Here is an 18222-nt window from a genome sequence, read left to right on the forward strand (position 1 = left end):
CGGACGACGGAGAGTGCCCCGAGTCCAATGCATATTCATCGGAGGAGTGTGTACAGTCTGCTACTTGCTATTTATTCCCCGGAAAAAAAGGCGGTCAAGAAAGTGTAACGTTTGCACGCGAAACGGACAAAGTGAAAGTAAACTGTTGTGCGAGTCCAGCGGCGTCTCCTTGCACGCAGGAGAGCGTTACAAAAAGAAAAACTGTATTTGAAACATCCACATAATTGTAAGTAGTACCACAGTTGCACACATTTGTAAATAGTTTGCGAAATTGTTTTGTCAAATTGTTACACTGTTGAATGGAAATAAACGTATTTTGCAATCAAAAAACACTTTTTCATTGTTGGTGAAAGCGTTTTACAGAAGTAAAGCACTATTTAGGTGTTTGTGGCATCATTCATGGACAAAAAGAAGTGTAGAATTCACTAGAGTGCATGAAATAACATTGTTTCACAAAAAGCTCTTTTTCTCCGTTTTTTGTTTCAAAACAGAGTATTTCGGTGAAAGTAACCATTTTCTATTGTTGATTACTGAAGAACGGAATAAGGTAGAAACAAACTTTTTTTTTTCTGATGAAAGATGAGAGTCCAATCTTTCATTGTTTCATTGGTAGTATGTGTGTTTCCATAGTTCAAACACAACATTTTCTGTGAACCTTGAAAGATCAGTCAAAATGCTTAAATCGGCTGGCACTGGGAACAACCCGTTTCTGAAAACGTCTGGCAGTGAAAGAGTTAAAATGCATGAGAAGTTTTGGATTTTTTTGGAGCTTGTACAGTGGAGTTATTAAGCATTTCCTCTTTTTTGATGAAGAAAATATTAAAGGCAAAGTTTGAGGCCCCGCCCTTGTCATATAGTATTTCAAAAAGTCAAGATTTTTTCCCCAGTTGTTTTCCCAGGTTTTGAGATGACACATGCCAAGTTAGAAGTAAATTGGATGAAAACTGTTGGCAAATGGGCAAAAAGAATGACCACAGTGACTGTGCAAAAATGGGCCAAAATTGGACATTCAAAAATTCATAGCTCACTTCCTGTACATTTTAGGATATGGCTTCTCGGGGCGCTTCACGTGCCTGCCAATTTTTGTAGCCCTCGGTCAAACGTGCTGGGATTGGTGCATGTTTTTCCACGCTCGTGGGCGCTATATGTTATGGCGACTTCATAATATCACATTTTTCGCCGAGCCCGAGGAGTGTGCAAAGTTTAGTGAGTTTTCGTAAATGTTTAGGTCCCCAAAAAAGAGATTGTTTACAAAGAAGAATACGAACGAAAAACAATAGGCGGTAACAGCGGCAGCCGCTCGGGCCCTAATAAATAAAAACTGCAGATACTAATAATCATCAACTAACATCTTATGAAAGGGTGTCGAGTTTAATTGTATCTCAGTTCAAGTACTAGTAGTTTTTGAAGACATAAGTTTATGAAGTGCAGGGGCTGCCTCAACTGTGACAACACAATGGCCCAGGAAAAAGGAAATAGGCCTACTGTACATTCTAGACAGAAAGTGACAGCCCAAAGGTAGGCTTTACGTCTTCAAATGAAAATCGTGACATCAATGTGTTTTGTTTTCGTGACAGCTATGATCATACAATAAATATTACCTTACCTTTCTACTAAAACTGCTTTCTTTCCGCCCACTTTGAGGTCTCCGCATGTCAATCACCGTTTAAGCTGTTCCAAAGTGTTTGTCGATTGAACCATGTTGAAACTTGACGCCTGGGATATCGTTCTCTTCCAAAATCATGTGTATGTGTGTGTTTTGCTACTTTGTTTGTTTGTTTGTCCGACTATCTGGACCTTATGCATATTAATGAGAAAACGTAACGTCATTTGAGATCAACCCTATACTTTTGCTCACTTGAAAAGTGGGTAGGTTCAAATATAAGCTGCTCTCTACTTTTGTTTCTTCACTCATCTAGATGTGAATAGCATAAATAAAAAAAATAAAAAGTTTTTCAGTATATTCTAATTTATTGAGATACCTCAGCATAGCAGGCTCTTCCTTCTTGCTATTTGCCAGCCGTAGGCTTAGACTGATATCAGATTCTGAATTTATGATAACCCTGAACAAAAATATTGTGGCAAGTGCCTACATCTCTGCTCTTTTGCTTTTTGAAGTAATGTCAGAAGCCTAGTTATTTATTTCACCAATTGTAGATAAACTCGTAGCTGGTTGCAAACATTCATTTCATGTGTTTTGTGTTGTCAAACAGTGATGGGTTGCACCCTCGTAAATATGATATTACTGTATATTATTCGGAAGTATTGGCTACTATAACAGCCACCCTTCACAAGCACTTTTTTTTTTAGCACTGTCACAAAGTAAATCGATTCTTTGATTATTCCATCAATTATTCTGTATTTCGCGCACGGTTAGCTATGACTGTCGCTTGGCCTTTTTTTTTTTTTTTTTTCCACAACAATCACATCACTTTGCACTCACACTCGATCACTGCTTAGCGATGTGTTGATAATGGACGCACTTTGGAGCAAGCTTATGCCAAGCTAACTTATAGGGTCTCCCCCAGAAAACTTGCTTAGCTTGGTGGTCAGGACAAAATTCGGTCTGCCTGGTGGGAAGGGGGAGGTGCCCACATGACCGACTGACCAAAATCCAGTGATTACTGTTTGTTGTTCGTTGACTTGAAGGTTGAGACGTGTTTGACCGACATCCAATGATTACAATTTGTCGTTTGTTGCCAGGGGGAGTCGATGCAAACAACACGCGGAAATATTGTTTCGCAGTTTTGCGAATCAATGACTTCATTTGAGGAGCAAATTTCTAATTTGGAGCAATTTCTTTTTTGTTTTTGTAGCCTGTTAATTCCAGGAACGTAAAGTAAGGGTTGTATCAAACAAAACCAAAAAAGGGCAATATAGCGAATTAACTTCTTTCTTTTTTTTCTTTTTTTTAAAAGATATAATCAAGTTTTTATTTTGGAATGAACATTTGATTTTCTTTTGTTATAAAATCAACATTTTTTATTTATCAAATTTACGTTGTATAAAGCAGCAAAGTATTTTAAATGGGCTACAAAAAATTAGGTGCAGTAAATATTGAAACCTAGCTAGCCATCTTCATCATCATTTACTTTATGTAGTGTTTGCAGATATTCTGACCAGCTTTTCTGCTGTCTGCTTATTCTAGATGGGGATGTCAGGAACTCCATTTGGCCAGCAGTACGGTCAAACGGGCATCCAGCAGATGGGGCCGACGGGTGTCAATGCCCAACAACTCCAGAACAAGACAGCCCTTCCCAATAATCTGCCTCAGTTCCCGTCGGAGCTAAAGGGAGCTGGTAGTATGCCGAACATGGTAAGTCTGTCCCGTTAATTTATGTACCTAATTGGCATACAAGTATTTGATCAATGTTGCTAGTTATAAGGATTGTTCACATTGATTGAGACGGGTGTCTCTCTGTCGCAGTCCCAGATGCAGCAGCAGGTCGCGTCCATGGGGATTGTACCCAGCGCCGGCGGCGTGTCAGCCGTGCCGACGGCCGATCCCGAGAAGCGCAAACTCATTCAGCAGCAGCTGGTCCTGCTGCTCCACGCACACAAGTGCCAGCGAAGGGAGCAGGCTAACGGTGAGGTGAGGGCCTGCATTCTGCCTCACTGTCGCACCATGAAGAACGTCCTCAACCACATGACCCTCTGCCAGGCGGGCAAGTCTTGCCAGGGTGAGTGTTCTTGATTTCATGGCATCTCCCTAATTGTGTCTTATTGCTTTTTAAAGCGAGGTACACACATGTTGTTGCCCTGTGAATATATGAAGTGTGCACAAGGACCGAGTCCTGCTTATGCCCACTCAAAAAGACTTCTAATTGTCTATAGATGCTACAAGATGGCAGTAAAGCTCTTTTGTACTATTAGACAAGGTTATGTCCTGCCTAAATAAAGCTGTAGGAACAAAACGTTGTAGTAAACGTGTGGTTGAAGACCTTCAGATTTGTATTCTTACTTTTGTAGTCTCAACACTAAGGTGACAATAGTTGAGTTGATTTTTTTTTTCAGTTGTCAACTTGCTGTACGTGCTTTCCCATACTACCACAAACTTACAAGACCCCCTTCCGCTTTTATGCAGAAGTCTTACTTGATGAAAGAAAAAAAAAGTGTTACATTTAGCCTTTGGGGCTTCATTTACTTGTTGTCCTCATCTTAACTCTGTCCTCGCTGAATCCGCACATTTAAATTGGGAAGAAAAAAAAGTTCGTTACTTTTGGATAATTTTCAGCGACAAAGCTCATTAAATTTTTGTGTTGTCTTTCAATCTTTGCACCCATAGTGGCTCACTGTGCATCATCCAGACAGATCATCTCCCATTGGAAGAACTGCACGCGGCACGACTGTCCTGTCTGCCTGCCTCTGAAGAACGCAAGTGACAAGAGAAACCAGCAGCGTGAGTGTTGTATTTGTGGATGATTAAATGTGTAAAAAAATATAATAATAATCAACTGAAGACACTGTGTGCTTGGTTATTTGGGTGGGAAATCGTCAGTTTCAACCTTAGCAACCTCAGTTGAATGTGAAAGTAGGAGGTGGCGCCACCTGCAGGTTGCACAGTACTAAGCATGAGGGGTGGAACTGAAGCAGGATTTATCAGGAAAGGCCGGGCCTGTAATGGGACACCCATGGGAGGGGCCTTGTTGTTTCATTCTTGTGGGGGGGCAGGGCTTGGATGCCGGGCTGCTCCCTGATTGGTCCAAAGAGCCAATGACGGATTTAAATCCCCCACCAAGGCAGCATGCTGCCTGTCAGTAAGCAACATAGCGGAGCAGTGCTGTGCTCATCGACAACCTTTAATAAACAAAAATACTTGTTTTAGTTCAGGAATAAGAAGTATTACTCAGTATTCATTGGATGACAATTTCTATCACTCTCACACTAAAGCCATGCTAGGTTCCCCTGGGGCCAGCCTGCAGAATGCAATCAGCACAGTGGGGACCGGCCAGCCCAGTGCCCCGACCATCAACAGCACAGCCACACACATAGACCCCAGCTCCATGCAGAGGGCCTATGCCGCTCTGGGTCTCCCCTACGGCAACCAGTCCCCTGCTCAGAACCAGGGCCAGGGTCCTGCTCAACAGAACCCCCAGGGGCACCAGCAGCTGCGAAATATGAATGCACTAGGTAGATGAGAAATCAGTAACATTTCTTGTCATCCCTTTTTGAAATACAGAGCACAATTTGTCTGCTGTTATATAAGTGCCTCATTTCTGTCTTTTAATGATTATCAGGTACTAATCAGATCAACCTGATGGGAGCAGGTATGGGGGTCCCCTCTTCAGAGCAGACTGGATTGCACAGCGACTCTTTGCCCTCCACACTCACCAAGTAAGTTGGTCCATGATGTTAATAATGGCGAAAATGTCTCTTTTGAAATTCACACGTCTCTTCTGGGTTTTATGCCTTGCATGAACATGTATAATACTGGTTTGAATCTGTTAAGACTCTCTTCTACTCAACAACATACTTTTAGATTAAATATGCGTCATGACGGTAAACTCTTGGATTCCAGTTGACGAATATAAACCTCCACTGAAGTAAATGAGTTCATGAACGCCTCAGTCAAATCTCCTTTTTTCTTTTTTCTTTTTTAAAGTTATGTTGTTTTTCTTCTTTTTGTCCTTCAGTCAGTTGTTGCCAGATGGGTCCATGGCGGGAGGCATGGGAAACTTGCCCGCCGCCGCTCCTCTCTCCGCTTCGGGAATCAGGAAGGCCTGGCATGAACATGTCACTCAGGACCTGCGCACCCACCTGGTGCACAAACTGTAAGTTGTTTGTGTATACTGACGTGATTGAAAAGTGTGTGTAACTAATCCCACCCCCCACAGAGTACAAGCCATATTCCCAACCCCAGACCCTGCAGCACTGAAGGACCGCAGAATGGACAACCTGGTAGCGTATGCGCGCAAGGTTGAGGGTGACATGTATGAGTCGGCCAGCAGCAGGGTAAATAATAGAAGTTGTTGTCTCAATAGGGAACCCTTTATCCATCAATGACAGTTGACACATATTGGCAATCTTGTAAACAAATTTGTGTCTTCTCTTTTCTTCTTCTCTGACTAGGATGAGTATTACCACTTCCTGGCGGAGAAGATCTACAAGATTCAGAAGGAGCTGGAGGAGAAGCGACGCTTGCGGATCCAGAGGCAGCCTGGCATGGTGGGCAACGGCGGCCTCCAGCAGCCTTCCATGACTCAGCCCAACACCATGGGCCCAGGACAGCCTGTCCGACCTCCCAGTCAGTAGTCAAATCTTTCTCTTTTCCTTTGGCGGTTTAATAAAGGATTCATGATTGATTTTGTTCCACCCCAGATGGACCTGTGCCTATACCAAATCAGATGATGAATCGTGTGCAGGTTCCTCAAGGTACGAGTGTACTCATTAACATGTGATTTCTTATAATGGAAGTACCCTCAACTGATTTGACAATTTGTTTAAATTTTTTGCATATTTTAGACTTCCACCAATATCATATAAGGTTGTATAATTGACTATATGTCTATTTATGTGTATTTAAGGAATCAATCACTACAACCCAATGGCAATGCAAAATGCGCAGATGTCACAGACACCCTTGGGGCCGCGGGCTCCTTCGCCCATGAACCTTCCCCCACAGCTGAACATGAACTCAGTCCCAACGGTGAGTTTTAGCTCCTTCTTAGTTATTTTTAGCATTTTAATTAATATCAACTTCTATATTGGAACAACAAATGCAACATCGTGGTACAATTTGGAGCTCAACCAACATTTACTATTCCTCAAAAGCCAAACAAAACTTCAGTCATGCGTGTCATCAGCAAATCTATTGCACACCCAAATAAATAACTCCAAAAGTTTTGTTTTTTTTGTGATTCTCAAACTATGGTACGCACATTAATGTGGTGCTGGGGAAAAATGTTAACCCAGATTCGCAAGCGATTACATATAGAAGCTAGAATAAAATTACACATGTGGTCTGTGACGCCTTCTCGTGTTGCCAAAGTGACGCGTATGTATAGGCCATAATTTTTGTTAGTAGCCTATTATCTGATTCAGAAGGGTGAAGTATGATTTTAGTTTACTATTATAATGCAGTGTTTAACTTCTCTTTGAACTTGAATGACAGATGTTAAAATTCTACTTAAAACATTGCCTATCCCGTTAATAAGTTTTATGTTGGCAATAGTTCAAGCCTGCAAATAAAATATTAATTTGACATACTTTCCAGTATTAGAACACCTTGGAAGTCAACCAGCATCACGGAACCAATGGTTTTCCACTATATACTACTAAACTAGGAGAAAACATGGCATTACATAATGATTCTTATCAGAAAATGAGATGCCTACCACTGTAATGATGTTCATCCCTGGGTTGTGTTCCTTTCCCAGATGGGCATGTCCCCTTCAAGAATACCGCAGAATCCTGGAATGATTGGTAATCACGCAGGAAACATGGTTCCTCAGCCGGCCAACCAGGGTCAGTTCTTGTCTCAGGCACAGTTCCCTGCAGCCACTGGAGGAGCCATGAATGTGAACGTGGGCATGGGTCAGCCAGTAACGCAACCTGGTACACAGGTGAGACGCTGCGTGTTCCGTGCCGTTTCTTTTTACAACAATTACTGTCTTACGCAAGAGCAATGTACCAAAATCTGCAATTATAAGTTAAACGATTTGAACTACAGTGGAACCTACGTTTACAAAAGACCTGGGTGACAAACAATACGTTTTCCGGATAAAAAGAATTGGTAGAAAAATTAACATGTTCACACACTATTTTCAGTTTACAATGTGTCTTGGCATGGTATTGGGAATTTTGGCTCCAAATAAGACCTCAATATGGCTCCAAATAAAGTGAAAACGGCTAGCGATTCCGAGTCTTGGCCACTTTGAAGCGCCTCATTCTCTGGTGTGATCCTGCCACACCATTATGTAGGAAAAGAAGGCGGAGAGCGGCGCAAGAAAAAAAAAACTTGAGAAACAGCGTGCTAACTGTGGGGTTTCCCCGCTGGCGAGGCCGCTTATTATTATTGGGTGTGATGCTCCGAAGCCTCAGAGAAAATAGAATGGAGGGTGAGGAAAAAAAGTAACCCCAAAGTGGGAGACCCAGTGCGAGTGTTAACCTTACTGAGAGAAGTGAAAGTTCTACCTTTGACCAAGGTAAGTGAGGAACTCACTGGGGATGGTGTCTGTGAAGCTTTGTTCTTTTAAACCGTCATCGCTATACAGTCTTGTTTACATTTACCATGGATACTGTTAGCCCAAAATGGATGCTGCATCCCACAATGCAATGCAAGGTGTATTTAAAACAACCACACAACTTTGCCTTCCTCTAGCTTAATGCTAACACAGTGCAAAACACCAGAGATAGGCTAACGAATAGCATCAATACTTATGCCGTTTCAATGCTGGATTTTTTATATGGATGAATAGGAATAGGAATCATCAACACTTATGCACAGACTATATGACAATACTCGCTAGTATATTTTCTTTATCCTCTACAAATTAGTAATTACTGCAGTTGTGAAAGTCTTGTCTTCATGAATGTATAATGCTGCCCCCTGGTGGCCAAGTCACACACACTTATCAGAATAAAATATATCAAGGTATTGCTGTATTCTAATTGTGTCCACTTTTCCAAACAGCCGCAGAATTCCAATCACCCTCTAAATGCGCTGGGCACCCTCGGCTCCCAGTTGCCCTGTGGCCCTGCAGCCCAGCCAGGCATGGGCAGCACACCTTCACCGAACCCCTCCGCCAGCCTCCAAATGCCGCAGCACCTTACGTCCGCGCAGGTCCCCGTGCTGCAACAGCCATCCACTCCCGCTTCAACGGGTGGGCCAGCTTCCAACCAAGGCCACATACCCGGGAGCCACCCTGGTCCGCCCTCTGTCATTGGTACACCCCCCGACCCTTCCCAGCCGCTTACACCCGTGCAACCGCATCCCGAGCCGCATGGTCAGGTGCAGAAGCCCGCCTCAGTGCAGGCGCAGAATCCCAGCACACCGGTGAGGCTGTCAGCTTGACTATGAATGAGAAATGCCTTCTTTGGCCATCTCGGATCACGATCCACTCTTTGCTCCTACAGATGTCACAGGCCGCTGCGAGCATCGACAACAGAGTGCCCACCCCGGCCTCTGTGGCAGAGGTCAACTCTCAGCAGAACCTGCCAGGCAGGATCTCCACTGGCCTTAAGTCGGAAGTAAAAGATGAAGATGATGACGACAATAATACGGAGAACAAGCAAGATGGCAAAAAAATAGAGGTACATCCTTGAGTTTAAGGACTAATACTATGATACCTTGACGTAAACTACGTTACGTGCTCGGTGGCAGAATGATTTAAATGAAAAGAAAAGATAGTTACTAACGTATGAAAAGTTGCCAAAAAGAGAGTCATTATAAGGTAAGATTTTTAACATGACTCACACCTTTATTATCCTATTTTTTTACCAGGATGATGAATCCAACCCCCCTCTGGTGAAGAAGGAGGAGCCAGATGCAATTGAGCCAAAGCAGGAACCGATGGACACTGAAGAAAAGAAGCCAGCGGTGAAGACAGAACCCAAAGAAGAGGCGGAAAGTGGAGGCAATGCCGCTGCTACTCAGAGCCGCAAAAAAAGTGAGTTGTATACAGTGAGTGGTACCTTGATTTATAAGTGCCCCAACTTAACAATTGCTTGCATTTTGAACCATCGTATCCCATCGTTCTGCGTAATGTGTTTCTTTTAGAAAATAAGCTTGTTTTCGCTGCTTTTTGGGTCAATCAATAGTGTTCAGTGGGTCAAACCAACCCATGTTCTACTGCTGATTACTAAAAAACAAAAAGCTAGATGTGTATTTTTTAAGTCTAATCTTTCTTTTGGTATTTTGAGTGCTTGTCAGAAAACACAATTTTGTGGGTCTTTAAGGTAAGTGCTCTAAAAACAGCTGGCAATATGTGGAACTCGAGTTTGAAAATGGCTGGTAATTTATTATGTCGACTCAAATGCATCAGAAATGTTGTTGTTGTTTTTTGGCTGTCTCCGGAACAAGTTAATGGAATTTCTCTACATTTCAATGGGGAAAATTGATTTGAGTAAATTTCCAAGCTTGGTTACAGAATGAATTAAACACATAAGTCAAAAAAGGTATCACCTTATTATAGTTGTCTCAGTTAACACAATTGAAATGTTTGTTTTTCAGGTTTTAATGTATGTCTATACTCAATGTATATTGACACTTTCATTGTCTGTGAAGTTTTCAGACCTGAAGAGCTCAGACAAGCTCTAATGCCTACACTTGAGGCCCTCTACAGGCAAGACCCGGAGTCCCTGCCCTTCAGACAGCCTGTGGACCCGCTGCTGCTCGACATCCCAGTAAGTGTCTATTCATACTTACTAATGTGTGCAAGTTCCCGCTAAAGCTGAAACTCTCCCTACTCGCCAGGACTACTTTGATATTGTGAAGAATCCCATTGACCTGTCCACTATCAAGCGTAAACTGGACACAGGCCAGTACCAAGAGCCGTGGCAATATGTAGACGACGTGTGGCTCATGTTCAACAATGCGTGGCTGTACAACCGCAAGACATCCCGCGTTTACAAAAACTGCACCAAGCTTGCCGAAGTGTTTGAAACGGAGATCGAGCCCGTCATGAAGTCTTTGGGCTACTGCTGCAGCCGCAAGGTGAGACGATACATGACTGCTTGTATATGCCGCACCTTACCACCACATTGAAACATGATGTGCTTCGTCTGTGGTCCGCAGTACGAGTTCTCCCCCCAAACTCTGTGCTGCTATGGCAAACAACTGTGCACTATCTCAAGGGATGGCATCTATTACAGTTATCAGAACAGGTAAAGGTTAATTACTCCACTCACTGATAACACTTGCCACTACATTTTCAACAATTTATTTCCACAAAGCTGAGCAGGGCGTATTTTGTCCTTTCACTTTGAAATGTTTTAAGCTTCTGTTGGAGCCCAATGCATGCACCCAGGTTCCCCCTGCTGGACAGAATGTTATTGCACCCAACAAAATGAATTTTAACTGGTGTTAGGCATTTTACCTCTTTGAAGACACTTTAATCTCCCAAAGTACATTTAGTCTAAGGTATGACATTTAAAATGAACATATATACTGTATATGTTGGGTGAGAGAGTTGGAGGGAGGCAGGCTGGGAGATAACAACAATGCCAACAAGACGATAACAAGACAATGCCAAAACACTACATGGCTATTATGTTATTCTTCATACTAACTAAAGTATTAAATTAATAGACACAACTTTTATTGTTTGCATAACCTCAAACTAAATCATCTTTTTGCATTATTTAAGTGAGTGTAAGTGGGTCATGATCATGCCAATCAGGACCTATGCGTCCGTCCTCTATTGTTGAATGTGTGCAATGGATGTGTGCTTGTTGCATGTGCCAGCTGCAGTTTACCCAAATGTGGCCTTACTGCCAACAGGTATCACTTTTGTGAGAAGTGCTTCAACGAGATCCAGGGCAACAGTGTGACGCTGGGGGACGACTCAGCACAGTCGCAAACGTAAGTTAGGGCGCTCTTAAATTTGAAGTCACTGAAGTGTTGTCTCACAGAAGACAACTTGAAATTGTTTTTGTTTTTTTATCATTGCTTTTCGGCTTCAGCATGATATCCAAAGAGCAGTTTGAGAAGAAGAAAAATGACATGTTGGACTCTGAACCGTGAGTAAAAGATGGTCCTTGGCCACAGTGTGTCTCAAAGTGATTTGGGAATTTCATTTATCGTGTTCAAGGACAAACTGCTTAGCATACAAATGTCTGTCTTCACAGGTTTGTTGAATGTAAAGATTGCGGACGCAAGATGCATCAGATCTGCGTGCTGCACTACGACGTCATTTGGCCGTCGGGGTGAGTCTTAGCCTTTGCCGTACTTCAACGTTCGCAAATTTCTCTTAACACACTTTTTTATTTTCTTCTTTTTTTTTTACTTTAAGCTTTATCTGCGAGAACTGTTTGAAAAGGTCTGGGAAAACAAAAAAAGAGAATAAATTTTCAGCCAAAAGTAAGTCAAAAGTCAGCATGAAATGATAAACAGAAAGTGAATTTATTAAAAATAATTTGCTTGTGCTCAAAGGGTTACAATCAACAAGGTTGGGGACATATATTGAGGACAGAGTAAATAAGTACTTGAAAAGACAGAACCACCCAGAAGCCGGTGAAGTGTTTGTACGAGTCGTGGCCAGCTCTGACAAAAATGTGGAGATTAAGCCTGGAATGAAGTCTAGGTAAGTCCCTCTTTTGCTGGAACTGCATTTGGACATTTCATCAGTTCTGATATACATTTTTGTTCCGCTCAGGTTTGTAGACTCGGGCGAGATGGTAGAGACCTTCCCTTACAGAACCAAAGCACTTTTTGCATTTGAAGAAATTGACGGGGTGGACGTTTGTTTCTTCGGCATGCACGTTCAGGAATATGGCTCAGATTGTCCTTTTCCAAATACGAGGTAGGCAAAGCATTGTAGAAGTGTAACCCTATCATATTTCTTCTTGATCATGCTTCTAAGAGTTTTTATTCTTTTGTAGGAGGGTTTATATATCATACCTCGACAGTATTCACTTCTTCAAACCACGTGCGCTCAGGACTGCTGTTTACCACGAGATCCTAATTGGATACCTGGAGTATGTCAAGAAACTGGGGTACGTGAGCAATTACTTCACACTGTACGGTTTCATTTGTTGTGTAATAGGCTTAAAGAAACATCTGTATCCTGTTCAGGTATGTGATGGGTCACATCTGGGCCTGCCCACCCAGCGAAGGAGACGACTACATTTTCCACTGCCACCCTCCCGACCAGAAGATCCCCAAGCCCAAGAGGCTACAAGAGTGGTACAAAAAGATGCTGGAAAAGGCTTTTGCCGAGAGAATCCTACACGATTTCAAGGTCGGCACAGTTTCCTCTTGTTTAACTCGTTCACTCCCAGCCATTTTCACTGAAGCAACGCCCTTTGCTCCCGGCTGTTTTATGGGATTTTGACTGATTTTGCAAGGCCCACAGAATATTGTGTTCTATTGCTATAAAAACATGGAACCTAACAAAAGAAAGATTAGTCTCTTCTTTCATCAGGAAAAATGTCCGGCGTTAATGAAGTAATTGGTTCACGTAGCCCGTAATACTGACAAACACTTAAAAGTGTGGTTAAGTTAACCACCGGCCAGCGGGGGGAGGGGGGTGCCATTTAATGTAACCCATACATTAAAGCGCAGTCCGTATTGGCGCATGCTTGCTAAAACAAACGGGTTGCTGGAGCAAAACAGTGAGTTCGGTTCTACTTTATTCAACAATTTAACAATGTACACACGTTATTTTTGACGAGTCTTCATCCACAAATCCATCAAAGTCATCATCTTCTGTATCCGAATTGAACAGCTGAGCAATTTCTCCTTCATACATGCCAGGTTCCCTCTTATAAATTACCAGAGTCAGTCTCGTTGTCGTGCGGCTTTTTAGCAATGATGACGGCTTTCGCGAGCCCAGGCGTCCCAGTTTCGTGAAAGTGTGTTCGCCGTCTCTCATCCAGCGCACATATGCTGCTTGGAACTGCAAATTGAACACCAAGTTTACGCCAATGTCCTTCGTTAATCCTCGGACGGAAAGGTGACAAACTCCGAGATTACACCGTGCGTGTGCTTTGCGGTGCCGCTCCGTTCCGTCTTGACCGCATGCTCCAAACACACGTCAATTTTGAGTTCTTTTTCTTGCTTCCTCCACAAATGTGGAGTTCTCTCGTGCCTCCATGTACAAACGCGTAACTGATTGCAGTTTAAATTGTGCATCGGAAGCATGTGTCAACCAGGAACGAGCGTGAAACCGGCTCACCAATCAGAAACGCGCGTTGGCACAGCAAAATTTGCCCCGATGCTTGGCTGGAAAGATAACGTTGTTATATATATATAAAATAACTCCAGATATATTTACCTCGACAACCTTAAAATAACCTCGGTGGATCGAGTGGTAATTATTCGTCGTCCATTCCGTTGCAAAGCCGTCAAAATTTTCAACATCCTCAATGTCTACAAACGTGTTTCTTAACAATATGTCACTGTCAACTCATTACACTGATTAGAATTCCTCTTGCGCCGTCGTCAATTGCGTCACTTCTTTCATAACTCCCGCAGATCTGTATCAACCATAAACACTCTAATAAAATTCCAGGACATGCTACGAGGCCCACGTCACCCTCTCGTGTATATTCTGATTCAGTTAATCGGCTAAAAGGCCGAGTATTGGTCGAAACAAATTGATATATCCGCTCTCCCGGACTTTGGCTCCTCTGCCTTACAAATAACAAAAAAAACTAATTCACCATCTCAATTACCAATAATTAGAAAATTGCATTACCAATGGAAATTGATTAAATGTCGAAGTTTGGTTGGAATTGGCCTTCTGAATAGTATTTTCCTATATGTTTAATGAATCAGTATATTCTGAGTTTCTTCCTGCAATGAAATATTGAAGTAAATGGAAAAACTTCTCTACAGTACTCAAATTTGAGATGCACCTGTACGATAATCTTTTTTAAATTTTTTATCATGGCATCATATTTTTGCGTACATTTAGTATAGCCCTTACGACTTGATTAGAAAAGAAATGGACCCTGATTTGGGGGGGTGAAAATCCCACCCTGGTATAAAGAATCAGCATATTGTAAACTTTTTATTGTCATTGCTAATGTCAGAAGGATAAAGTGAAATGTCAAAGTTTAAATAAATGAAGTGTGGAGTTGCTATGTGAAGTGAGGAGTTACTAATAGACTTTTTGTTAATGAATATTGTAGCTTTTTCAGACATTTAAATTGCCTTTTAATATCTCACATAAGCAACTCCGCCTCCTCTTGTTTGCTTCGTCTGACTGCACAATTTTGATTGTTTATTTCCTCACAGATTTTTATCTGTGAAAAGTTGTTAAACTTGCGAACACCAAGTCACTATTTTGATTTGGCGAGTCTCTTGTGTCTTGTCTTTCAGGATATTTTCAAGCAAGCCACAGAAGACCGGATTACCAGCGCCAACGAACTGCCTTATTTTGAGGGTGATTTTTGGCCCAACGTGCTGGAGGAGAGCATCAAAGAACTAGAGCAGGAGGAGGAGGAGAGGAAGAAGGAGGAGAACACGGCTTCTTGTGAGACGCCAGAGGTAAGTGTATTTGATTGGACGTTTAGTATGCTGGGTTTTATGAGAGGGATACTCTCTGCCAAAATCAACACACTGATGCTAGGCCTCTCATTTCATTCCAGAATTTATCATTTTAAAACCTCCAAAAGTTTTCAACAGCTACTCAAGCATTTTTGCCATCACATCTTGCTTGCTGTGCAAATTGTGACTCGAATCGGATCGTTCAAAATTTGCTAAATCGTGTAATTGAATTTTGTCTTTTGGATTATTAAAAGCTGTTGTTCTTATGTTCTGTGAGATCCAGATGTTATTGTGAATTGTAATTTTGCTAACTACGAATGTTAAGTTTATGTTAAAACTTATTTAGAATCAGTATGCATTATTGTTGTCTGAAGATTTTGCACAGGAATTATTTTTCAATAAATGAGACCTTTAAATAAACGTTTGCTGGGTTTATTAGATTAAAATCGTAATCGTCCTGAATGACTGGGGGGGGAATCGAGGTTTTATTTTTTAGCCATATCGCCCAGCCCTACCTAACGTTCTTCTTTGTGTGTTGACTCTAAAGGGAGCCCACGCTGACAGCAAGAATGCCAAAAAGAAGAACAACAAGAAGACCAACAAAAACAAGAGCAGCGTCAGCCGAGCCAACAAGAAAAAGCCTGGGATGCCGAATGTAGCCAATGATCTGTCCCAAAAGCTCTACGCCACCATGGAGAAGCATAAAGAGGTGAGCGAGCCATCAAATCTTGCTCTCCACTCAGCACACCAACTTTGCAGTCAGTAGAGACAAATTGAATCAAATTCACAACACCACTCTCAAAATTTTCAAATCATTTGTTCAGAAATTCTTGGTCAATACTGACTCTGGATGAGAATCCTTTCAAGCCAACAGGAATGGGAATGGAAAAAAACAAAGCCTAGTAAAATGAAACCAGCAACACTTGGGCTCAATAATACATATGGCTATTGGATATCTCTAATTGTCATGACATTAAAACGCTCTCTATTGCTGACCTTGATTATTGCCAGCATTGTTTTTATGCTTACTTCACAGTATCATTTGGTGCGTCTTCTTTACTAAGAGATCTGGATGTCACCTGACTATTCTCTGAACACGCCCCCCCTCTGGCAGGATATTAGCGTTTTACTTATAATTGGGTATAGTAATGCTTTTTTTACCAAATCGGCGACGCTGGCACATGTGATTCCCCCCTCACTTACACTGGTGAATGTTTGCAAATGTGACCATATAAAGGCTTTACAATCCGGGTTGATTTTTGTGTGGTCAAAATGCCATGTAAGTTAGCATTGTTATTTAGGTATGTTAGCAACTGCTTATTCGCCCGGCGCCGCCGTCATTTATGCTGTGAAAAGTCTTCTTTATGCTGTTGGTCAGTGATTATTAAATTCAACTGCGTAATATCTATTAAACCGTAGCAACACAAATGAACGAAACAGATTATTTCCTCCAGATTTTGCGTTTGGTAGGAGGCTTAAAAAAAAGTGTGATTTGAACCAGTGTGGTAAGTGGATATTAACTGTGCTATACTTCTTTATCCTTTGTGTATTTTGAGCAAAGTCTGAAATTGAGGGGTGAAAATTGAATTATTTGAATCCTTAAGTTATTTTTTGCCCTTAAAAAAGTTGGTCTGATCTCTAAGACATTGGACTGGGGGTTTCCACTATATCCATATTGTATGTTTTTGTTAGCCGGTGACATTAAAAATGTTTCTTCTCCTTCCAGGTGTTTTTTGTCATCCACCTTCATTCTGGGCCAGTCATCAACACCCTGCCTCCCATCATGGACCCTGACCCTTTGTTGGCATGCGACCTGATGGACGGCCGTGATTCCTTCCTGACGTTGGCCCGAGACAAGCACTGGGAGTTCAGCTCGTTGCGGCGATGCAAGTGGAGCACGATGTGCATGCTGGTGGAACTGCACAACCAAGGCCAGGACCGCTTTGTGTACACGTGCAACGTGTGCAAGCATCACGTGGAGACTCGCTGGCACTGCACCGTCTGTGAGGTAGGCAATAGAAAGGTTGGAAATTTAAATTCAAATCAGGTTGATTGCGTACTAATCACCCGCATGAATTCACCTTTCTTGGGGACCTTTTCATCTGATTAAAACTCACTTATTTGTGTTATTGTGCTACAAATACACACACTTTAGGTGTATATTTTAAAAATCAATACATATTTTGTAAACCACTTATTTTGAAAGATGACGAAGTACGATAAGTTTAAAATGACATCAAACTGTTTTGGGTCCATAAGCCATGTTTACATGTGGACTTTTTTGTCATTCCCGATGAAGATCTGTGGTCACCTTTTCATGTGAAGTGAGCCATTCCAATCTGCCATTTAGAAATTCAGCTCCGTCAATCAGATCAGCCCTGCGGCAGCCGTGAGACATGCGGACATCAATCGCGTTTTATCAATATCAATTAATTTGTCAATTCGCACAGTACTTGTGATAGTTTTAACACTTTTATTGAAGGGTTAGGGTTAACATCTTGATAAAAAAAAAGTTCAGAGTACTTAAAAATAGGTTTTCCCCTAGCAGACAAGCTCTTGTCAAGACACCGCCATTTTAACGTGTGGAGACGACGACGTCACGATGCGTTTACGTCAACATAGAGCTTGTGCATACCGGATGCAGCCTCGCCATTCCAATTAGAATGTTTACATGACGCCGATTCGGATTGGCAAAAAGAATAACCCACCCCTGTGAATCAGATTGAAATTCCATTTGGATTCAGCCTTTTCATTCCGATTGAGGTGTTTGTGGAGCATTTTCATTCCGTTTAGCCGTTTGGATTCACTCTAATCGGAATACATGGCTCCATGTGAACATGGCTACTGTTTGCAATATATTTACAGCTTTAACTATTAATACAGCGGTACCTTTACATAGGAGTTTTGGGGAGTTACAAACTGTTTTTTTAACGCACTGTTAAATTAATACAAAAGCTGAATATTTGCTCTTGTATTGCAGGTGTACCTAATAATGAGCCAGAAATCACTATTATTGTTTCTTTGAAGGATAGGTTCGCCTTAACAAAAAATTAAAAAATATATTTAATTAA

At 41.8% G+C, this 18222-nt stretch overlaps 1 protein-coding gene across 2 annotated transcripts in view; it reads left to right on the plus strand.

Moving 5' to 3' along the window:
* crebbpb (CREB binding lysine acetyltransferase b) overlaps positions 1–18222 on the plus strand; it is a 52003-nt gene that overhangs the window by 30431 nt on the left and 3350 nt on the right. For both annotated transcript variants that reach the window (XM_077556143.1, XM_077556144.1), the window contains 28 exons: positions 3149–3316; positions 3428–3680; positions 4286–4399; positions 4891–5130; positions 5238–5334; positions 5634–5771; positions 5835–5952; positions 6070–6244; positions 6319–6372; positions 6525–6646; positions 7377–7562; positions 8633–8995; positions 9076–9252; positions 9443–9608; positions 10226–10344; positions 10415–10654; positions 10736–10824; positions 11441–11521; positions 11623–11679; positions 11788–11865; positions 11952–12019; positions 12092–12242; positions 12315–12461; positions 12541–12654; positions 12734–12899; positions 14984–15151; positions 15699–15860; positions 16878–17159. In XM_077556143.1, the coding sequence (XP_077412269.1) occupies positions 3149–3316; positions 3428–3680; positions 4286–4399; positions 4891–5130; positions 5238–5334; positions 5634–5771; positions 5835–5952; positions 6070–6244; positions 6319–6372; positions 6525–6646; positions 7377–7562; positions 8633–8995; positions 9076–9252; positions 9443–9608; positions 10226–10344; positions 10415–10654; positions 10736–10824; positions 11441–11521; positions 11623–11679; positions 11788–11865; positions 11952–12019; positions 12092–12242; positions 12315–12461; positions 12541–12654; positions 12734–12899; positions 14984–15151; positions 15699–15860; positions 16878–17159 (4293 nt within the window). The remainder of the gene's footprint in view (positions 1–3148; positions 3317–3427; positions 3681–4285; positions 4400–4890; positions 5131–5237; positions 5335–5633; positions 5772–5834; positions 5953–6069; positions 6245–6318; positions 6373–6524; positions 6647–7376; positions 7563–8632; positions 8996–9075; positions 9253–9442; positions 9609–10225; positions 10345–10414; positions 10655–10735; positions 10825–11440; positions 11522–11622; positions 11680–11787; positions 11866–11951; positions 12020–12091; positions 12243–12314; positions 12462–12540; positions 12655–12733; positions 12900–14983; positions 15152–15698; positions 15861–16877; positions 17160–18222) is intronic.

Source organism: Vanacampus margaritifer, chromosome 2, assembly GCF_051991255.1.
Source record: "Vanacampus margaritifer isolate UIUO_Vmar chromosome 2, RoL_Vmar_1.0, whole genome shotgun sequence".
Taxonomy (NCBI): domain Eukaryota; kingdom Metazoa; phylum Chordata; class Actinopteri; order Syngnathiformes; family Syngnathidae; genus Vanacampus; species Vanacampus margaritifer.